The sequence below is a fragment of the Tetrao urogallus genome (assembly GCF_951394365.1).
Source record: "Tetrao urogallus genome assembly, chromosome: 1".
In the NCBI taxonomy this organism is placed as follows: domain Eukaryota; kingdom Metazoa; phylum Chordata; class Aves; order Galliformes; family Phasianidae; genus Tetrao; species Tetrao urogallus.
Window position 1 is genome coordinate 76662012 of NC_136813.1, and position 15051 is coordinate 76677062.

General features: G+C 36.9%; 1 protein-coding gene across 1 annotated transcript in view; it reads left to right on the plus strand.

Moving 5' to 3' along the window:
* Positions 1 to 15051, plus strand: part of PHEX (phosphate regulating endopeptidase X-linked) — a gene marked incomplete at both ends in the record, with an annotated part of 92075 nt that overhangs the window by 27238 nt on the left and 49786 nt on the right. Inside the window, 5 exons of the mRNA XM_079549383.1 lie at positions 1254 to 1370; positions 3086 to 3169; positions 3466 to 3611; positions 8253 to 8346; positions 12225 to 12353. Coding sequence (XP_079405509.1) covers positions 1254 to 1370; positions 3086 to 3169; positions 3466 to 3611; positions 8253 to 8346; positions 12225 to 12353 — 570 coding nt within the window. The remainder of the gene's footprint in view (positions 1 to 1253; positions 1371 to 3085; positions 3170 to 3465; positions 3612 to 8252; positions 8347 to 12224; positions 12354 to 15051) is intronic.

The following is a 15051-nucleotide window of genomic DNA, read 5'->3' on the forward strand; positions in this document are numbered from 1 at the left end:
AGAGGTCCCAGAATTTCCTGGACCACAGACAAAGAACCCAGAAGCTCAAGTCTGTCTCATGAAAATGGAGCCCAGATGATGCTCTGTCAGTTAGCTGCTCTCCTGGCCAGATATCTATCATCAAATTAGCCTGAATTTATTTAATGAAGGGAACTTGAATTCCTCAACAGATCTCAGTGCTTCATTTCCTCTTCTTCCCTTTCTCTTTATTATTTCTCAGTACTCTGCCATAGCTTATTAAGAAGTTTTCTTGCTGCTTTTCTGTGGAAAACAAAGATCAACTGTTGATGTACATGTATTGATATTTGATAATGCCAACATCTTTTTCATCTTCCTTTGATGAAGGCCTGTGGGCAGTGTCCAGCACATACAGCCCAAAGTTCATGGAAAACAAGCATTTGGATTGTCATGGGGGCAAGTTACTGCTTTTGTTAAGGTCTTACAGTATTGCTTCCATTTTAATTTCTCTGAGAAGCTAGTGAGATTTTAGCCACATCTACTTGAGCAGATGCCAGTATCCAAAGAACAGTATCTATTTAAAAATTACAGATGGTAATATGCCAGGAAATGCTTTTGCTTTTGGGACACTACAGACCAGCAGGAGCTGATAGGATCCCTTTCAAACTTCTGAAAGGTTGTGCTGGAGAAGAGATAGCACAGAAATCACTGCAATATAATGATTGATACATACAGTGTTTTCATTGACATTTGTGTAGACACACTAGGCTAAACAGTTTTTTTTTGGGATAGCTGGATGGCACAGAGCACTTTTGTAGGTACTTGTGTGCTGTAGCAGAAACAGAGGAAGGAGGTCTCTTTGCTTCCCTATCTTCTCATCCACCAAGCTTACATGTGTCTGTAAGTACTTCAGTCCTGTGCTCATTACTGTGTGAGGTTGCAAAAACATGCACATTGTCTAATTCCACTGTAAGAGCTCTGTGTTCTCAGCCAAGTCCAGAAATATCATTTGCACTTCCCAAGATGTATATACTCTGTGAATCACAGCAGATCGCTCTGTCTGTCATCCACAGTATGTTTATGGCATTATTTCCCCTTGTCTCTTCAATGGAAATGGACACTTGAGGTAAGGAAACTATAACTCTGGTTGCAAGAGTATGAAAGTACAGTGTATTCATCTCCTTGCTGTCTTGAAATATCTTCAGCTGGATATTTATGTCCTAGTGCTACAGCTGTGTTGAAGTGCAAATCCTGTGATAATTTCTTTTTTTTTTCTTTTTCTTCTTTTTCCCCAGTACCGAGATACATTTTTGCAGTTCATGGTTGACACAGCAGTGCTTCTGGGTGCAAATGCTTCACGAGCTGAATCTGATATGAAGTCAGTCCTAAAGCTGGAAGTTAAAATAGCTGAGGTTGGTAATTTTATGTGGAACTGAAAATTGCTTTAAAAACCAAGGGCTATCCTGTTTCAGAATGGAAAGTTGTTACATTAACAACCTTAGCAATAATATTTCTTGGAGGGAGGAGGAAAGGAGCAAATCTGATGGAAGAAAATGAAGTGTCTTCTTGCTTTAGTTAATTGCTAAATTGAATATATATTCTCAAGGGCATTGGGTGAAGAATTAAAAAAATAAAACAAATTAACAAAGCCCTTAGCCAAAAATAATCATAGAATCATTAAGGTTGGAGAACTGGAGGCCATCCACAACAGTAGTAATGCAGTTTCCATCTCTCTGCTGAATGTAGAGACAAAATTTTGTCAAAGCTCCGCATGAAAGCAGATATGTTCAGGAACAAGAATTGTTGTATAATCCCTAGTAAGCACAATTAATTATATAATCATCATACTGTGTTTTGAAAACAGATAGTCTTGTTTGTTACTTGGGCTTTTACTGTATCCTTTGTTCCTGTGTACTCTTTTTAAGTGAACGTATATCACGGAGAACTTCTGTGCTTGGGAAGAGAGACAGAGGGAATAAAAGAATGATTTTTGATTTAGGGATGAGTGGCATGCTCCAAGAGATCTTACTGTGTCCAAGGAAGATTTCAAGTAGATTTGAGTTACTGGAGGAAAAGGAAAAATTTAGAGAGGAAGAAAGCAAGCAAGTTCAAGAAGAGTTTATAGATCTGCCATATAAAAGGAGAAGAAAATATTTTTTGTCTGTATTGCTTGAGCAACATTTAAACTGCAGACATTTACTGCAGAATTTTGTTTGGAGATCTTCCAGCTGTTTGGTTAGTCCTGTGTCAATTTCTGCCCTGTTTAAATTCGGCACCATAAAGCCTGTTGCACAGTATTTGCCTTAGAGCTGGGCTGGCACTGGCATCAAGAATTCTTGTTTTACTTGAACAGTGAGAAAATTTGTATTTTTATCTTGTAGTTGTTTAGTTTCTTCATTATGACCCAGACAGACACCTTGGAATTTGAATATCCCTTGTCAATTATAAAAGGGCTTCCTTTGTATTTAACAATTCTTTTGCTACATCCTTGGATTTTTACTCTGTAGAGGATCCTGAGGCCTGACTGTTCTGGTCACTCAGATGAGAGATTCAGTTGGTGAATGCTTTTGTTCATTTCTGGCCTATGTACTCAGATTTCCTGCCATGGAAATCAAGATAGTTGGTTTAAAGAAAGAAGAAACTGATGTATATCTGACTCTTCCTCCAGGTGTAGCCAGGACAGAGAAGGGCACATGTTCAAATCCGTGAGACAAGATATGTTTCCAGCATATTTGTTCTCAGATTTGACATTTAAAACTGAATAGTTTGTAGCTGATAGGATGAATGATATCAATGATCTAGGCGTGCTTTTAGCTTTTATGGACCCACATTTGTTTCCTTGGTATAATCAGAGCTAAAATTGGTCTAAAGTGTTCAGAGAAGACATGCAGCATATCAGATTCCCCAGTAATGAGTTAAACTGGCAATGAATCTTATTTAATTCTTCTGAGTTAAATGCCATCTTCAGAAAGGGAAGCTAATGTCATGAATGCTTGGAAAATGGGTGGTTATGTACTTCTTCACTGGGTTTGTGGTGGATAGTAATGATGTAAGATAAGATTCTCGGAAGATGAGCCTTGATTTCATCATGTGTTTTTTTCTTATTATTACTTCTTTTTTTCTCCAGATCATGATTCCATATGAAAATCGAACAAGTGAAGTGATGTACAATAAGATGAACATATCAGAGCTTAGTGCAATGATTCCACAGGTTGGTTGGGGAAATTATTCTTTTTATTTCTGACCTACATAATTAAATATGCCTTTAGTGTAGGGAGATAGCATGTTAAAGGAGTGTTATTAGGAATGTATGCACTCAGTTACAATATATGTTCTTTTAAATTCAGTTATGACTTCATGAGGTTTGAAACTGTGGAAAGATGAGCTGCAATAATTTCTAAATTTTTAATAAGTAAAGCTTTAAAGCCACTATCTCAAACGTGATTTAATCAATAAATTATCTCTCTTCATAGAGTGCTTTAACCAGTCTTTTCTTTGTCATTTCAGTTTGACTGGCTGGGATACATCAAGAAGGTGATTGACACCAAGGTCTATCCTGAGCTCAAAGATATAGGTCCTTCAGAAAGTGTGATTGTCCGTGTTCCCCAGTACTTCAAAGATTTATTCAGGATACTTGAAAATGAAAGGAAGAAGTAAGGCTCCAAATTCATGACTGGACATTAAATGCTGGGCTTGTTCTGGGATCTTTAGGTACTTCCCAGCTGCTAGGAATCAAATCTCTGGGAAAAGGTCTCCTCATTTTTGTCTGAAAGAAGATAGGTGTATTCCCTTCTGGGCAGCAGGAGAATTTAGTCTCAGGCACCTTTATTAGTTCAAAACAGTTTTACTGCCTTTTGCAGATCCATTCAGCCTCTCTTGCTTGTATGGGGTTTTATGTCTTGCGAAATCATTTACATCTCTAGAAAAATGCAGGCAGCTCACATTAAATGCAATAGAAGTGCTCTGCACAGGGAAGCAAGACAGCCTCTGGCAGTGTGATGAAAAAAGGGTGTATAAAGATGATATTCTATTTAAAAGCATCTTTGTTGATGACGTATGAGCCGTTTCTGTAATAATTTACTCTCTGCTCAGGTGTGTTGCTGAACTCTTAAAAAACATTTTCAAGCTATTTTCTCTAAAAATCATTCCTTGTTGATGGTACAGTATGGCCACAACTAAGGTTATATTTCAGAACAGAATAATTCAGAATGTTCTTATGTTGTTGATCTTTGCCTTCAATGACAAAGCTTATGTTGATTCATAGTATTTGTAAAAAAAAGAAGCAGATCAAACAGTAAGAAACATAAACATGATCATTTGTTCTGCCTAGAGATTGTCAAACATCCTTGCTTTCCAAAATTCGGACAAATATTGTTAGCATATCACAAATTTTAGTTTGCTGAAGAAAGTCTTCTACATTGTTTTGGTTTTCCAGGCTTTCTATCTCATAAATTTTGTTATGTCAGTGGGGATAAGTGGTGATTTAGAGGATGCATGTGTACCAATAAACAGAAAGATAGTTACTCTTTGTGTGCAAATACTATTCCATACAAATCTATTCTGCAACTACACAGTAAATACCTGAGAGTATTCACAATGATGTCATAACATTTCCATATGGGATAAAGCCTAAGAATGTAACAAGGGTATTTTCTTATGGGTAATCTCATTTTTCATTCTCCATATGGTATTTGAAATGTTAAAATAATGCAAATAATACGAATTTGGTTTGTTTTATTAAATATTGTCATGGATCAAATTTCTAGTAACAAGGATTATTTTCCCCCTGCCCCTCTTTCCCCCCAGCCTTCCAGTTACCAGTTTGTTGATGGTGCTGGCACTATAGTTGAAAGTAATAAATAAGATACAGTGAGATGCATTCTCATAATGGAAATGTTTACAGCTGCTGTAGAAAGTAGCTTTGCTGTTCTCATGGATGTCAGAATCAATAACTGCTTTACCTTACCTCATCTTACTGCATATTTGCAGTATGGAACGATTAATACAGTACTCCTCAATTCCTGTGTTATAAAGAGGAATTTTCTTTAGAGAGTGATGGGGGCACTAGATCTCCTTTCTGATTTTGTGTTTCTTTTGAGAAGTTAGTTAGAGAGTTAAGTTATGGTAATTTAACTGGAACTTTTGCCTCTAGCAAGAGAAAAATTTTCAGTATTTTAATCTGATTCTTCACTCAATTATGAATACAGTTTCCAAACAGATTTCAAAAATTGTGAAAAAGATCTTTTTTTATTAAAATGCCAATTAATGTGTCTATCTATTTCATATTAAATCTACCCTCTTTAATTGCCACCATGTCTATTCATTAAAATATATTACAAACTCTCAGAATCTTACTTGAGCAACCTACTTTATTTCCAGACAGGGTTGAGCCTTTCTCAGCAGATATCCATGAACGCTGGTATAATTTTAACTGTCCCAGCAGACAAGCTCTCTACCACTTCCTTTGGGAGTGTGTATCACAGTGATGGTCATATTGGCTCAGCAGTGGTCAGCCTACACTTCTTTCTGTAACAGTTGTTTTGAAGTTAAAATAGGGAATTGTGTACTGTAATCTTCCCAAAGGCTACAACAACAAATGCTCTGGTCTCATCAGAAGCACAAAGATCTGTATTTTATTTTTGTGCTGGTTTTCACTCCATGTGAAGAGGCTAGCATCTCTGAGCCTCATATTATTTGGATGAAAATAACCCTCGAATAGGCACCAAAGGCGTTTCTTAATCAGAAAGTGTCATTTTTCAACCTGAATGAAGATAATTGATTTTAAGTTCACATAGCTGACTGAAAAGATAAAAATTGTTATTGAAATAAGTAAACAGACCTTAATAAAACTGAAATTCTTACCTCTCCTACCAGAAACAAAAACATCAAAACCCACAAACAACAAAACCTTTGCCTACAATCTTATCCCCCCAATCCTGAAGGTGTAAATCCTCTTGGGCTTTGGAGTGAAACCTTCCTGTTTTATGCATTGTATGCATCAGTGGATGCAAGTGTGATTACAATTAGGGATTTTTATCATCTCATCAGAGAGCTAGGTTTCAGGATGTGTCAGCTTTTCTTTCTCTCTCAAATTAAAACAAAGCTCAATTAATTGTGGGCTATTTCCTGGCACAGACATTCCCCTTCATCATTTATGCCTTATACTAAATACAAAAGTCTTTTTAATTCCCATGGATATTAATGTTGTTGAATAAGTCACCTTTTCAGGACTCTTTCTTTACAAATTTCAGTCTTTCATTCACTCTCAATTTGACAGAGGTTCCTTGATTTGAATGTAAGGGCAGATGAGAACAAGAAGTACACAGAAGATGGAATTGACTTTTTGTAGCAATTAAGTATTGAATTGTAACATATAATTGGTTTACGGTAGCTGTCTACTTAGCTGAATTTTTTTTTTACTAAAGAATTTGATGGAAATTGTATCTTTAAACCTTTCAATATACTCAAATATATGTATACACAATATATACACTCAATTTTAATATATATACTTACATAAATACTGATTTAAATCTACAGAATTGCATTCTAGTAGAGTGAGGGATTGAGTAGGTGCTGTGGGAGCAAGGGTGCCTCAAATGCATGAGGCAGGTACAAAGAGGCTGGTGGAATTCAGACAACTTATAAAAGAAATGAGAGCTGTATTCTTTGGGGGTGTGTTTCTTGCTATTAACTGAGGAAACTCTTCATCATAAAAAATGTGATAATGGGAAAATCTGTGCTTTCTGGTATAGTTGAGTAGGTTGAAATACATTTTTAATGACCCTAAGCATTTTGTCAAAATGATTCAATCATCCATTTAGAGCTAATTGTTTTGTCTGTTGTAATGTATACTATGCTATAAAGGTGTATTACTTGTGCTGGAAGTTTGAAAAGCTTTTTTTGGGATATATTTTATGAATATTGTGAGGATTTACATGTACTGTTTGATGCATTTCTATAATGAAAAAGAAATTATTGTTTCTATCAGGAAGAAGGGTTAAGTGGCACAAGCACACAACTGCTCCTGGTGTGGTGTCCCACTTAGTGTCTGCACACGGTCGGACATGTGCTCAGTCACTAATAGACAATATGTTGCTTCAAGTTGCCATCTCCACCTCACTGTCATCTCCCCAGCTGAGGGACCAAGAGCTTAAGCTTGCAGCAACAATCTTTCTTGAGCTGGAGGTGCTAGGCAGGAGCTTAGAGGCAAAACTCAAGCTCTTGCTCTGGTGATGCTGGTGTGAAGAGAACACCCTCAAAAATTTTTCTTACAGCCTGTTTTGACTTGGGTGAGAGAACAGTGTATGAAGCGTCTATCAATGAAACTAATGGAGTGACACTGCAGGAACACCTGGCAGCTCCATCTCTATGGCAGCTAGAGGCTGAAGAAACTAGAGTTTTAGTGAAGAGCGAGCTGTTCAGATAGGCTATCAAAACATCTTATAGTGGAAAGAAAACACTTAGGTCAGTATTAGACTTGTTTTGAGACTGCTTGAAGTTGAATTGCCTATTTACAGTGCAATTTTATCTCATATAACCACTGCTGATCATGGAGGTGGCTCAGTCTAGGCTGGACAAATATTTGGTTAGGCACACTGATCAAGTGCTTGAAGTTTTAGAAAAAGGAGCAAAGATGTCAGGTCTCCTGGGATGTTTGAACAAGTCCTTCCAGGATTTCTCCGCCTCAGCTCTTTAGAGATTTGTCTTTTTGGTACGTCAGTTATTAGTAATTAGTAGTTTAATAAATGTAGATAGTAAAATTTTTCTGAAGTTTTGTTAATTTCTAAGGAAAGACAATATAAAATAGTGACAGTCTCTAGTACATATGGGATTGATCATTATCTGTTGTTTTATGGTTACGATTTATGTTCCCTACTAATGAGGTGAGATAACATTTGCTTTGATATACAAAAAAGAAAAAAAAAAAAGATTAAAAAAAGAAAAAAAAACACAGTTATTTTCTCATTATGGTGCTATTCTTGCTACTTCCATGGAAAACAAAAACTGCCCTTTGAAAAAAGCATTACCTACAGATGGCATGCTAAATGTCGAACTTGATACGAACATCCTCTAGAAGATGGTTACCACTGTGCAATTACATACCAACCAGCTTCAATCTAGCAGGCTCTATGAAGTAGAAATTTATCAATTTGATCATCATCACTCATAAATTTTCAAAATGAATTTTCAACCATTCAGTTTGAATATTCGTGGAGATACTTCTGTGAGTGCTTTGCTTTGTTACATCATATGCATTTAGAGGGCTGACAAAAACATGTCTGATTTAACAGGACTCTTGCCAACTATCTGGTGTGGAGGATGGTTTATTCAAGGTTATTTAACCTCAGTAGACGTTTTCAGTATCGGTGGCTGGAATTTTCTCGGGTAAGTTGAAGTTTTTAATGGCATTTACAGTGTAATTAGTGTTGTCCCTATCTGTTTCCCTTATAGTTGCTGTTTTCTATTATTTATATATTTGCAAAAGATAGTTTTTCCATGCTGGGCAAATTTATTAAGCTTTTTGTAGTAGTCTTCATTTAAAATAGTAAAACCATATATATTGTGTGCAACACAAAGGAGAACTGTCCTTTGGATTATGTAAGGGAAGTTTTGAGGCTTAAAAAGGCTTAGGCTTTTTATGCTGTAACCCAAAAGCTGGAAAACTATTGAGTTTTGTGCTGGGGCTGTGACCTGCGAAAAGTCAAATATGTTTGGCCAAAGTCTGAGCTTTTGAAAAAAAAAAGAACTCTTTACACATGCATGAAAACAGCTCTGCTAAAACAAAACTACAAGATCTCATCTTTTCTCAGGTTACTCCAAACCATTATTATGCTGTAATACCAGGTTTATATGAGCTCTAGCGTATATATACATCAGCTTTTCTCATGGAAGATCTGATCAGGTACCTTCCAGCTCAGGGCTGTAGAAACCCCAGAAGACATGCATTAGTTGCTGCCATAATCTATGAGAGTAGAGTTAATTATCTATTAATTAATACGAGTATTTATGTAAAGCACATATTTGATTAAGTGGCTCCTGAATGGAAAACCAACCTGATGATATTATGGGCAATGCAAGGGCTCTTTAAGCAAACAAAAGATGAAACTGCAACAGAAATTTGTTCTACTTTTTTGCTGTTTCCATGCCATGTTTGGATGATTATATATTTTTGTTCGTTATAAGGAAAATAAGCTGCTTGGTTATATCATGACAACAAGATATATTGTGGCATGGAGGGGCATGGTTATGGGCATGGTGGTGATGGGTTGATGGTTGGACTAGATGGTCATAGTGGTGATTTCCAAAATTAATGACTATGATTCGGTGAACAGGAGGCTGTCACAGCAATGCCAGTGTTGTGGTGCAGGAGGTGTGGGTGCTCTGTCCTCCTTGGTGAGGCACACAGACAGTAATTGAAACCATCAATAATGTCCTTCCTGACTGGTATTGGAAGAGTTATGAGCTGATAACATATCTAAAAATGAACTTTAATACTTTGATGGAAACTATGTGGAAGAGGCCATCTCCTCTGATCCTGAATCTGCATTGCCAAAGATGCCATTTTCTTTATGCAAAAATGTGCAAAACTGGCTGTCAGAACCACAGTGATGTGTTTCTAAGGGTGTCCCCTTGTGGAATATTTCTTGCTAGCCAGGTAAAATAGATTGCTGGCCATCAACAAGTCTGTAGAATATGATTGAATTACATTATGGCTAGGGAAATTCCTGGAAGGAAACATTGTCTTTCAGTTACTGTGCTTTTAGATACACTAACTAGTTGCTGTCTTTTCCCTGGGTACGTCCTCCAGCAGCTTAGGGAGAAATCTACCTCAAGTTGTTTCAAAGCTCATTAAAATATTGTCGTCAAGGATTCACGTAAGTGCTTGTGAAAACTGAAGGGCAGCTCAGTAAGGGCAGTGAGTCAGCAGCTTGTTCCCATATCTGCCTTTGGGATCTGGAGAAAGATAGTTAAGTGCAGTAAATAGCGAGGGGTAATAGTTAATAGCTGTGGTTAAGTGTTGTGAACAGCTCAGGGAAACAGATTTCACAGGTCAGCAGAAATGACATGAGAAATGGAGTTCAAGGCAAAGCTGTTGCTGAGCAGATTGTTCCAGTCAGAGGCTGGAAGACTTGAGATACACAGTTCCTTTGAGATCGTAAAAATGGACTCACTAACCTTCTGGTAAGTGAAGAAAACATTGAGTAATCAGACAACAATATGACTGTGAGAAGAATCACTGATCTCTAAAACAGAGGATATATTTTATTTGTTCACTCATTTCTCAAAAGCCTCACCCATCCTAAGTAGCATTTTTAAACTGGGTTCCAATTTTCTGTTGGTGGCTTTTACATCTTATGTGCAGAAATCTTGGCACTGAGACACATATCTGGGTGGCATTTTGCAAACAAGTGATGAAACTTTGAAAAACTTCAGGTTGAAAAATAGGACAAACCTGCTGACTCTGGAGAAAGTGTTTGATTACCAGATCAGCACCATCAGCAGCTTCTCTCCACTGACTATTTGAGTTCTAGCAAATGTGCAATGGCTCCTGGGGAAGAGCTCTTTTAATTCTCTTGTGGAGTTCTGAATTGCCTGGAAAGGCTTGAAACCTGCTATTTATAGTCGCTGTTACTACCTGGAGTACTGCATTGTAGAGTGAGACATTAATATTTGGAGGACAATTTTGAGAGAGCTCAAGTTGGCTCTGGTTGTAACATAAATATCAATATACCAGCTGTGAGATATTATCTATTCCTCTCAGCTCTGGTTTTATTTGTCTCGGAGCCTGTACTGCCTTTCTGTCCTCCTCACAGTCAAACCTCCCTCAAAATAATGATTATTATGTTGTAATAACGTGTCACATGCTGAAAGCCAGCTCTGTCTCTTGACTTTCTGTGGTTGTTGTGTAGACAGAGCTTTTGGAAGAAATTGGAAGAAAAGCTCTGATAATTAATGCTGTGACTCCCCTTGTTACCCTGCATCAGGAGAAAGATTCATTGTGGTTTTGCATGGACACTGGAGAGAATTTTTCCTTTCCTCTTTTTCTTTTTTAATAAAGTGATGTGTTATACATGAAGATTGAAGGATTTGGAAAAGAAGTTTATTTTCTAATTTGGCTCTGTTTAGGAAACAATTACCTTATTATGCATCAGTTTACCCAATGTGGTTTTTGTATAGAAGAAGTGTTTGTTCTGTCATTGAAAATCTATTAGCACATGCAGTATTAATAAAAAGCATTTGAAAATGCAGTTCACTGGTGTATTTAAGTATGAGTCATTGATTAGGCTTAATTACAGCCAATATGATGGAGAAAATCAATCTTTCAACTACCAAAATAGCTGACCTTCAATAGCTGAGAGTTAAGATAGTCTGTAATTTTCCAAGCAAATCCAAGCTCTTTAGTTTTGCTAGAAATCTTATCTTGGAGGAGACTAAGAGGAGACCAAGGAAAAAGAAAGGCCCACTAAACACTAGAGCATTGCTTGGAGGCCTATGCAATCTGTGAGAGGCCAAAATGTTATCCTGCCTGACCTGGTCTGGTGTTGACCCCACCATTATGCAACCAGCAGGTGACAGCTACTGAGCTGGGATTTTGGTTGTTCTCTGTGGAACAAGACAAGCGGAAAGGGAACTCTCTGAACTTGAAAAAAAGAAAAATCAAAAAAGCTTCTGAATCAGCACTGCGTTTGCTTTTTGCTTCCATGTAAACATTTTGCATTTTGTGTTGAATGGGTACTTTGTTTTTAATGAACTCGTTTGTCCAGAAAATGTATTGATATTTATGAAATGCCAACAGTAACAACGTTCAGAAACGGAGAACAAAGTAGCAAAATGCTTAAGCATAATTTTGCCTTGCTCATTTGTGCATTGGCAGTTCTTGACTATTTCTCTTTTGAAGCTCATTTGCACTGAGTGCAAAACTACCAGAATTAGCCTAACGTTAACCATTGGGAATGTCTTCCCATAAAAAAATCCTCTCAGCTTAGTCTCTCTAACTTGTTACCATTATACTCAGTTTAAAACTTTACAGTTATTCAGTGGGGTTGAAAAGATTTTTCTATAAAGTTTCTATGTTCTCATAAAAATGGAAATATCTGTAAAATATCATTGCTGTGGGTTGGCTTTTTTTTTTTTTGTGTGTGTGTTTTTTGTTTGTTTGTTTGTTTGTTACTGTTTGACATGCATAATTTAACTTGGCAAGCATAAAAAATATACATGCAGGCTTATATAATGTTATGACTTACTGCATTCACTTCCAACAGGTGATCCATGGAACAACATCTTTACTGCCTCAGTGGGACAAATGTGTGGACTTAGTTGAAAGTGCACTCCCTTATGTTGTGGGTAAGATGTTTGTGAAAGCCCATTTTCAAGAAGACAAGAAAGAGATGGTGAGTCCTCTTAGAAACTTGTAATTAGAGGCTTCCTTATTCTCTCAAAGTTAAAGAAAAGGTGACAAAATTCTTAAAGATGCTTCAGTTACTTAAGAAAAAAAGCAAGGAGAGCACAGAACAAAGAAATGTCATGTTTCTTGTCCATCTAAGCACAGCCCAATCTTTCTACATGAGGCCCTTCAGATAAATATGTAGACAGATAAAAACCAGCCTAAACTCCATCAGTGTGTTTGCACGATGACAGACTGTGCAGAAGCAGAGCGGGGAGCATTGATGAGGAATGGATCAGTTTAAGGTAATTTAGTAAAATTCTTACTGACCTGTTAATAACTGGTCACATTTGCTCTGCTTTAGGGCTAGCATTTTAAGGCTGGTTGTGCTACAAGTATACTCTAACTGAGAAAACTAATGTCTTTACTCAAGGAAAGTATTCTTTCACGTTGTCGAGTACAGAGAATAGAGAGAATAGCTTTCAACTGGACATTCATCTTCACTGTAAAATTTCAAATGCAGCTACATTATCACCTCCCTTAATAACATATTCAAATGATTAACTACCCTTTATGATCATTTATGACTTATTTTCAGATTATAATTTTCTCATTGAGTCTCCCAGTGTCTGCTTTTCCAGCTATTGATTTTCCAACAGTAATCAGTTTGAAATCAACTGATTTAGCTAATAAACTTAGCTTCTACCACAGGAGAGCTGCATTTAAGAAACATATGACCATCATGCATTGGGTACAGCAGCTCTGTGATTGTCCTTCAGAACCCTGGCTCAGTAGCTTGAGTTTGTCTGCTTGACTTTGTTTAGTTTGACTATTTTCTTATGGAAGGACTCCATTTTAGACAGACCAACGTTTGGCTTGTTCAATATTTGAAATGTTTCCATCTCTACATTTCTTTTGCTGCTTGCCTCCAGCTGGAGTTTCCTTCCTAAGATCCAGTTCCCTAATTCTTTATCAAGTTTTTAATGTGCTATTTGGCAGTTTAGTAGCAAAAATATTTCTGGGGTATTAGACAGTGTGACCTCTGTGGAACTGGACTGTAAGAAATATATGCTTTATTGAGGATGAACTGTTATTTTGTGTTTGTATACGCGAAGGAAAACCTGGCAGAAATAGAGAATGGTTATCTGATGAAATATGACCTAATTAAAATATTTTTTAGTATGCAAATTCCTTTCAGGCCAAGAATGTGAAAAATTATCAAGTTTAAATTCACAGTAACATCCATAGAAAGGTATGCGTAACAGTTATAGTATAAACCACAGAATTCAGACCAATAGCAAGCTGTTGATGATTAAAAAATTAGATGCAGGTGAAATTTGCTGCAGTCCTTTTAGAAATGTGCTTTTCAAGTTGATCATTTTTGTTTTTATTATTTTCATTTCACTGGTTTTCATTTCTATTTCTCTTTCTTAAGCACCAAGAAAACCCTTGAGAGAAGTGCTCTTATTTGTACAGGTTTTATTATTATTTTTATTCTGCCCTGGATCAAAAGCAAATCCTGACTTATGGACAATATGGATTTTTCCCCCACGTTTTGTAACTGATATTTCATACTTTAGAAATTTCCCTCTTCCTTTATCAGGAAAGACATTATTTGTGTCTAAATATAGCACTGTTTCTAACCCAGAGTGCCTGCAGTGTTTCTTACAGCTATGCCTGAGCAGTTTCAGTAATAGCTTTGATAGCAGGAATAGGTTTCTCCTCCTGCCCCCCACAGCTACAGCTGGTACATAAAGCCTAACTGTACACCAGGGCCCAGCTGTAGTGCTCTAGTTTGAACTCATAACCTCCAAATACAGGGAGTTCACCTCATTAGTGCTCTAAGTTAATTGAGTCAATGCTCTGCCATCAATACCTTTAAGTTACCCTATTCCCTGAGACGCTGTTTTCTGTGAATGCTGACTGTCTACTCATATTTAATGCTAGAACTGTTCCAGTTGTCCTGTACTGTTGCTAAAAAAAAAAAAAAAAAAAAAAAGTTTTTTGAAAAGAGTAGAAAAAATGAATAATCAAAGGAGCATTGCTAGGCTTTATCTGGCTCCACCGCAAATACAGATTAGTTCCGAATTAAAATATACATCTGATACATCAGTGACAATTCTGCTGAAGATAACATTACTTTCTGGGATTTAGCCCCCACCTAAATGACTTCTCAAGGCTAGCAGATCTGTGGAATAAACTTATACAAAACTTTGGTATAGGAGGTCTTCATTCTTTTTAAATGTAACATAACTGATAACACAGCAATCCAGTAAATCTTCATACAGTGGTTGTCTGTCATGGCTTGTACTATCCGGGCTGAACTGTGGTGAAGCCCTCTGGCAACGGCTGGATCCTCCAAAATACCTCACTCTTACAGTGTTTTCAGATTTATCTGTGTTAAGGTTCCTGTGCTGATACAAATAGAAGCAGGTTATAGACTATACTTTTCTGGTCTGTGTTGCCAAACAGATGCACAGGCCTGAGTACACTTCTGCTCTTTAGACCAAAGCAACACATCCCTTAGCTGTCAGACTCTTTGTTCTTTTTATTTCAGAGTTTTCTTGGCCTTTATGCTCACTGAACACTCCTACTATTTCACTTGCTTGTGATTTGCTTGCGTTTTCATGTAGTTGTTGAACTACCATTTGTACAGAAGCCACGAAGAAGGAGTAGAGCTAAAATGATCAGGTTTGCACAGATGC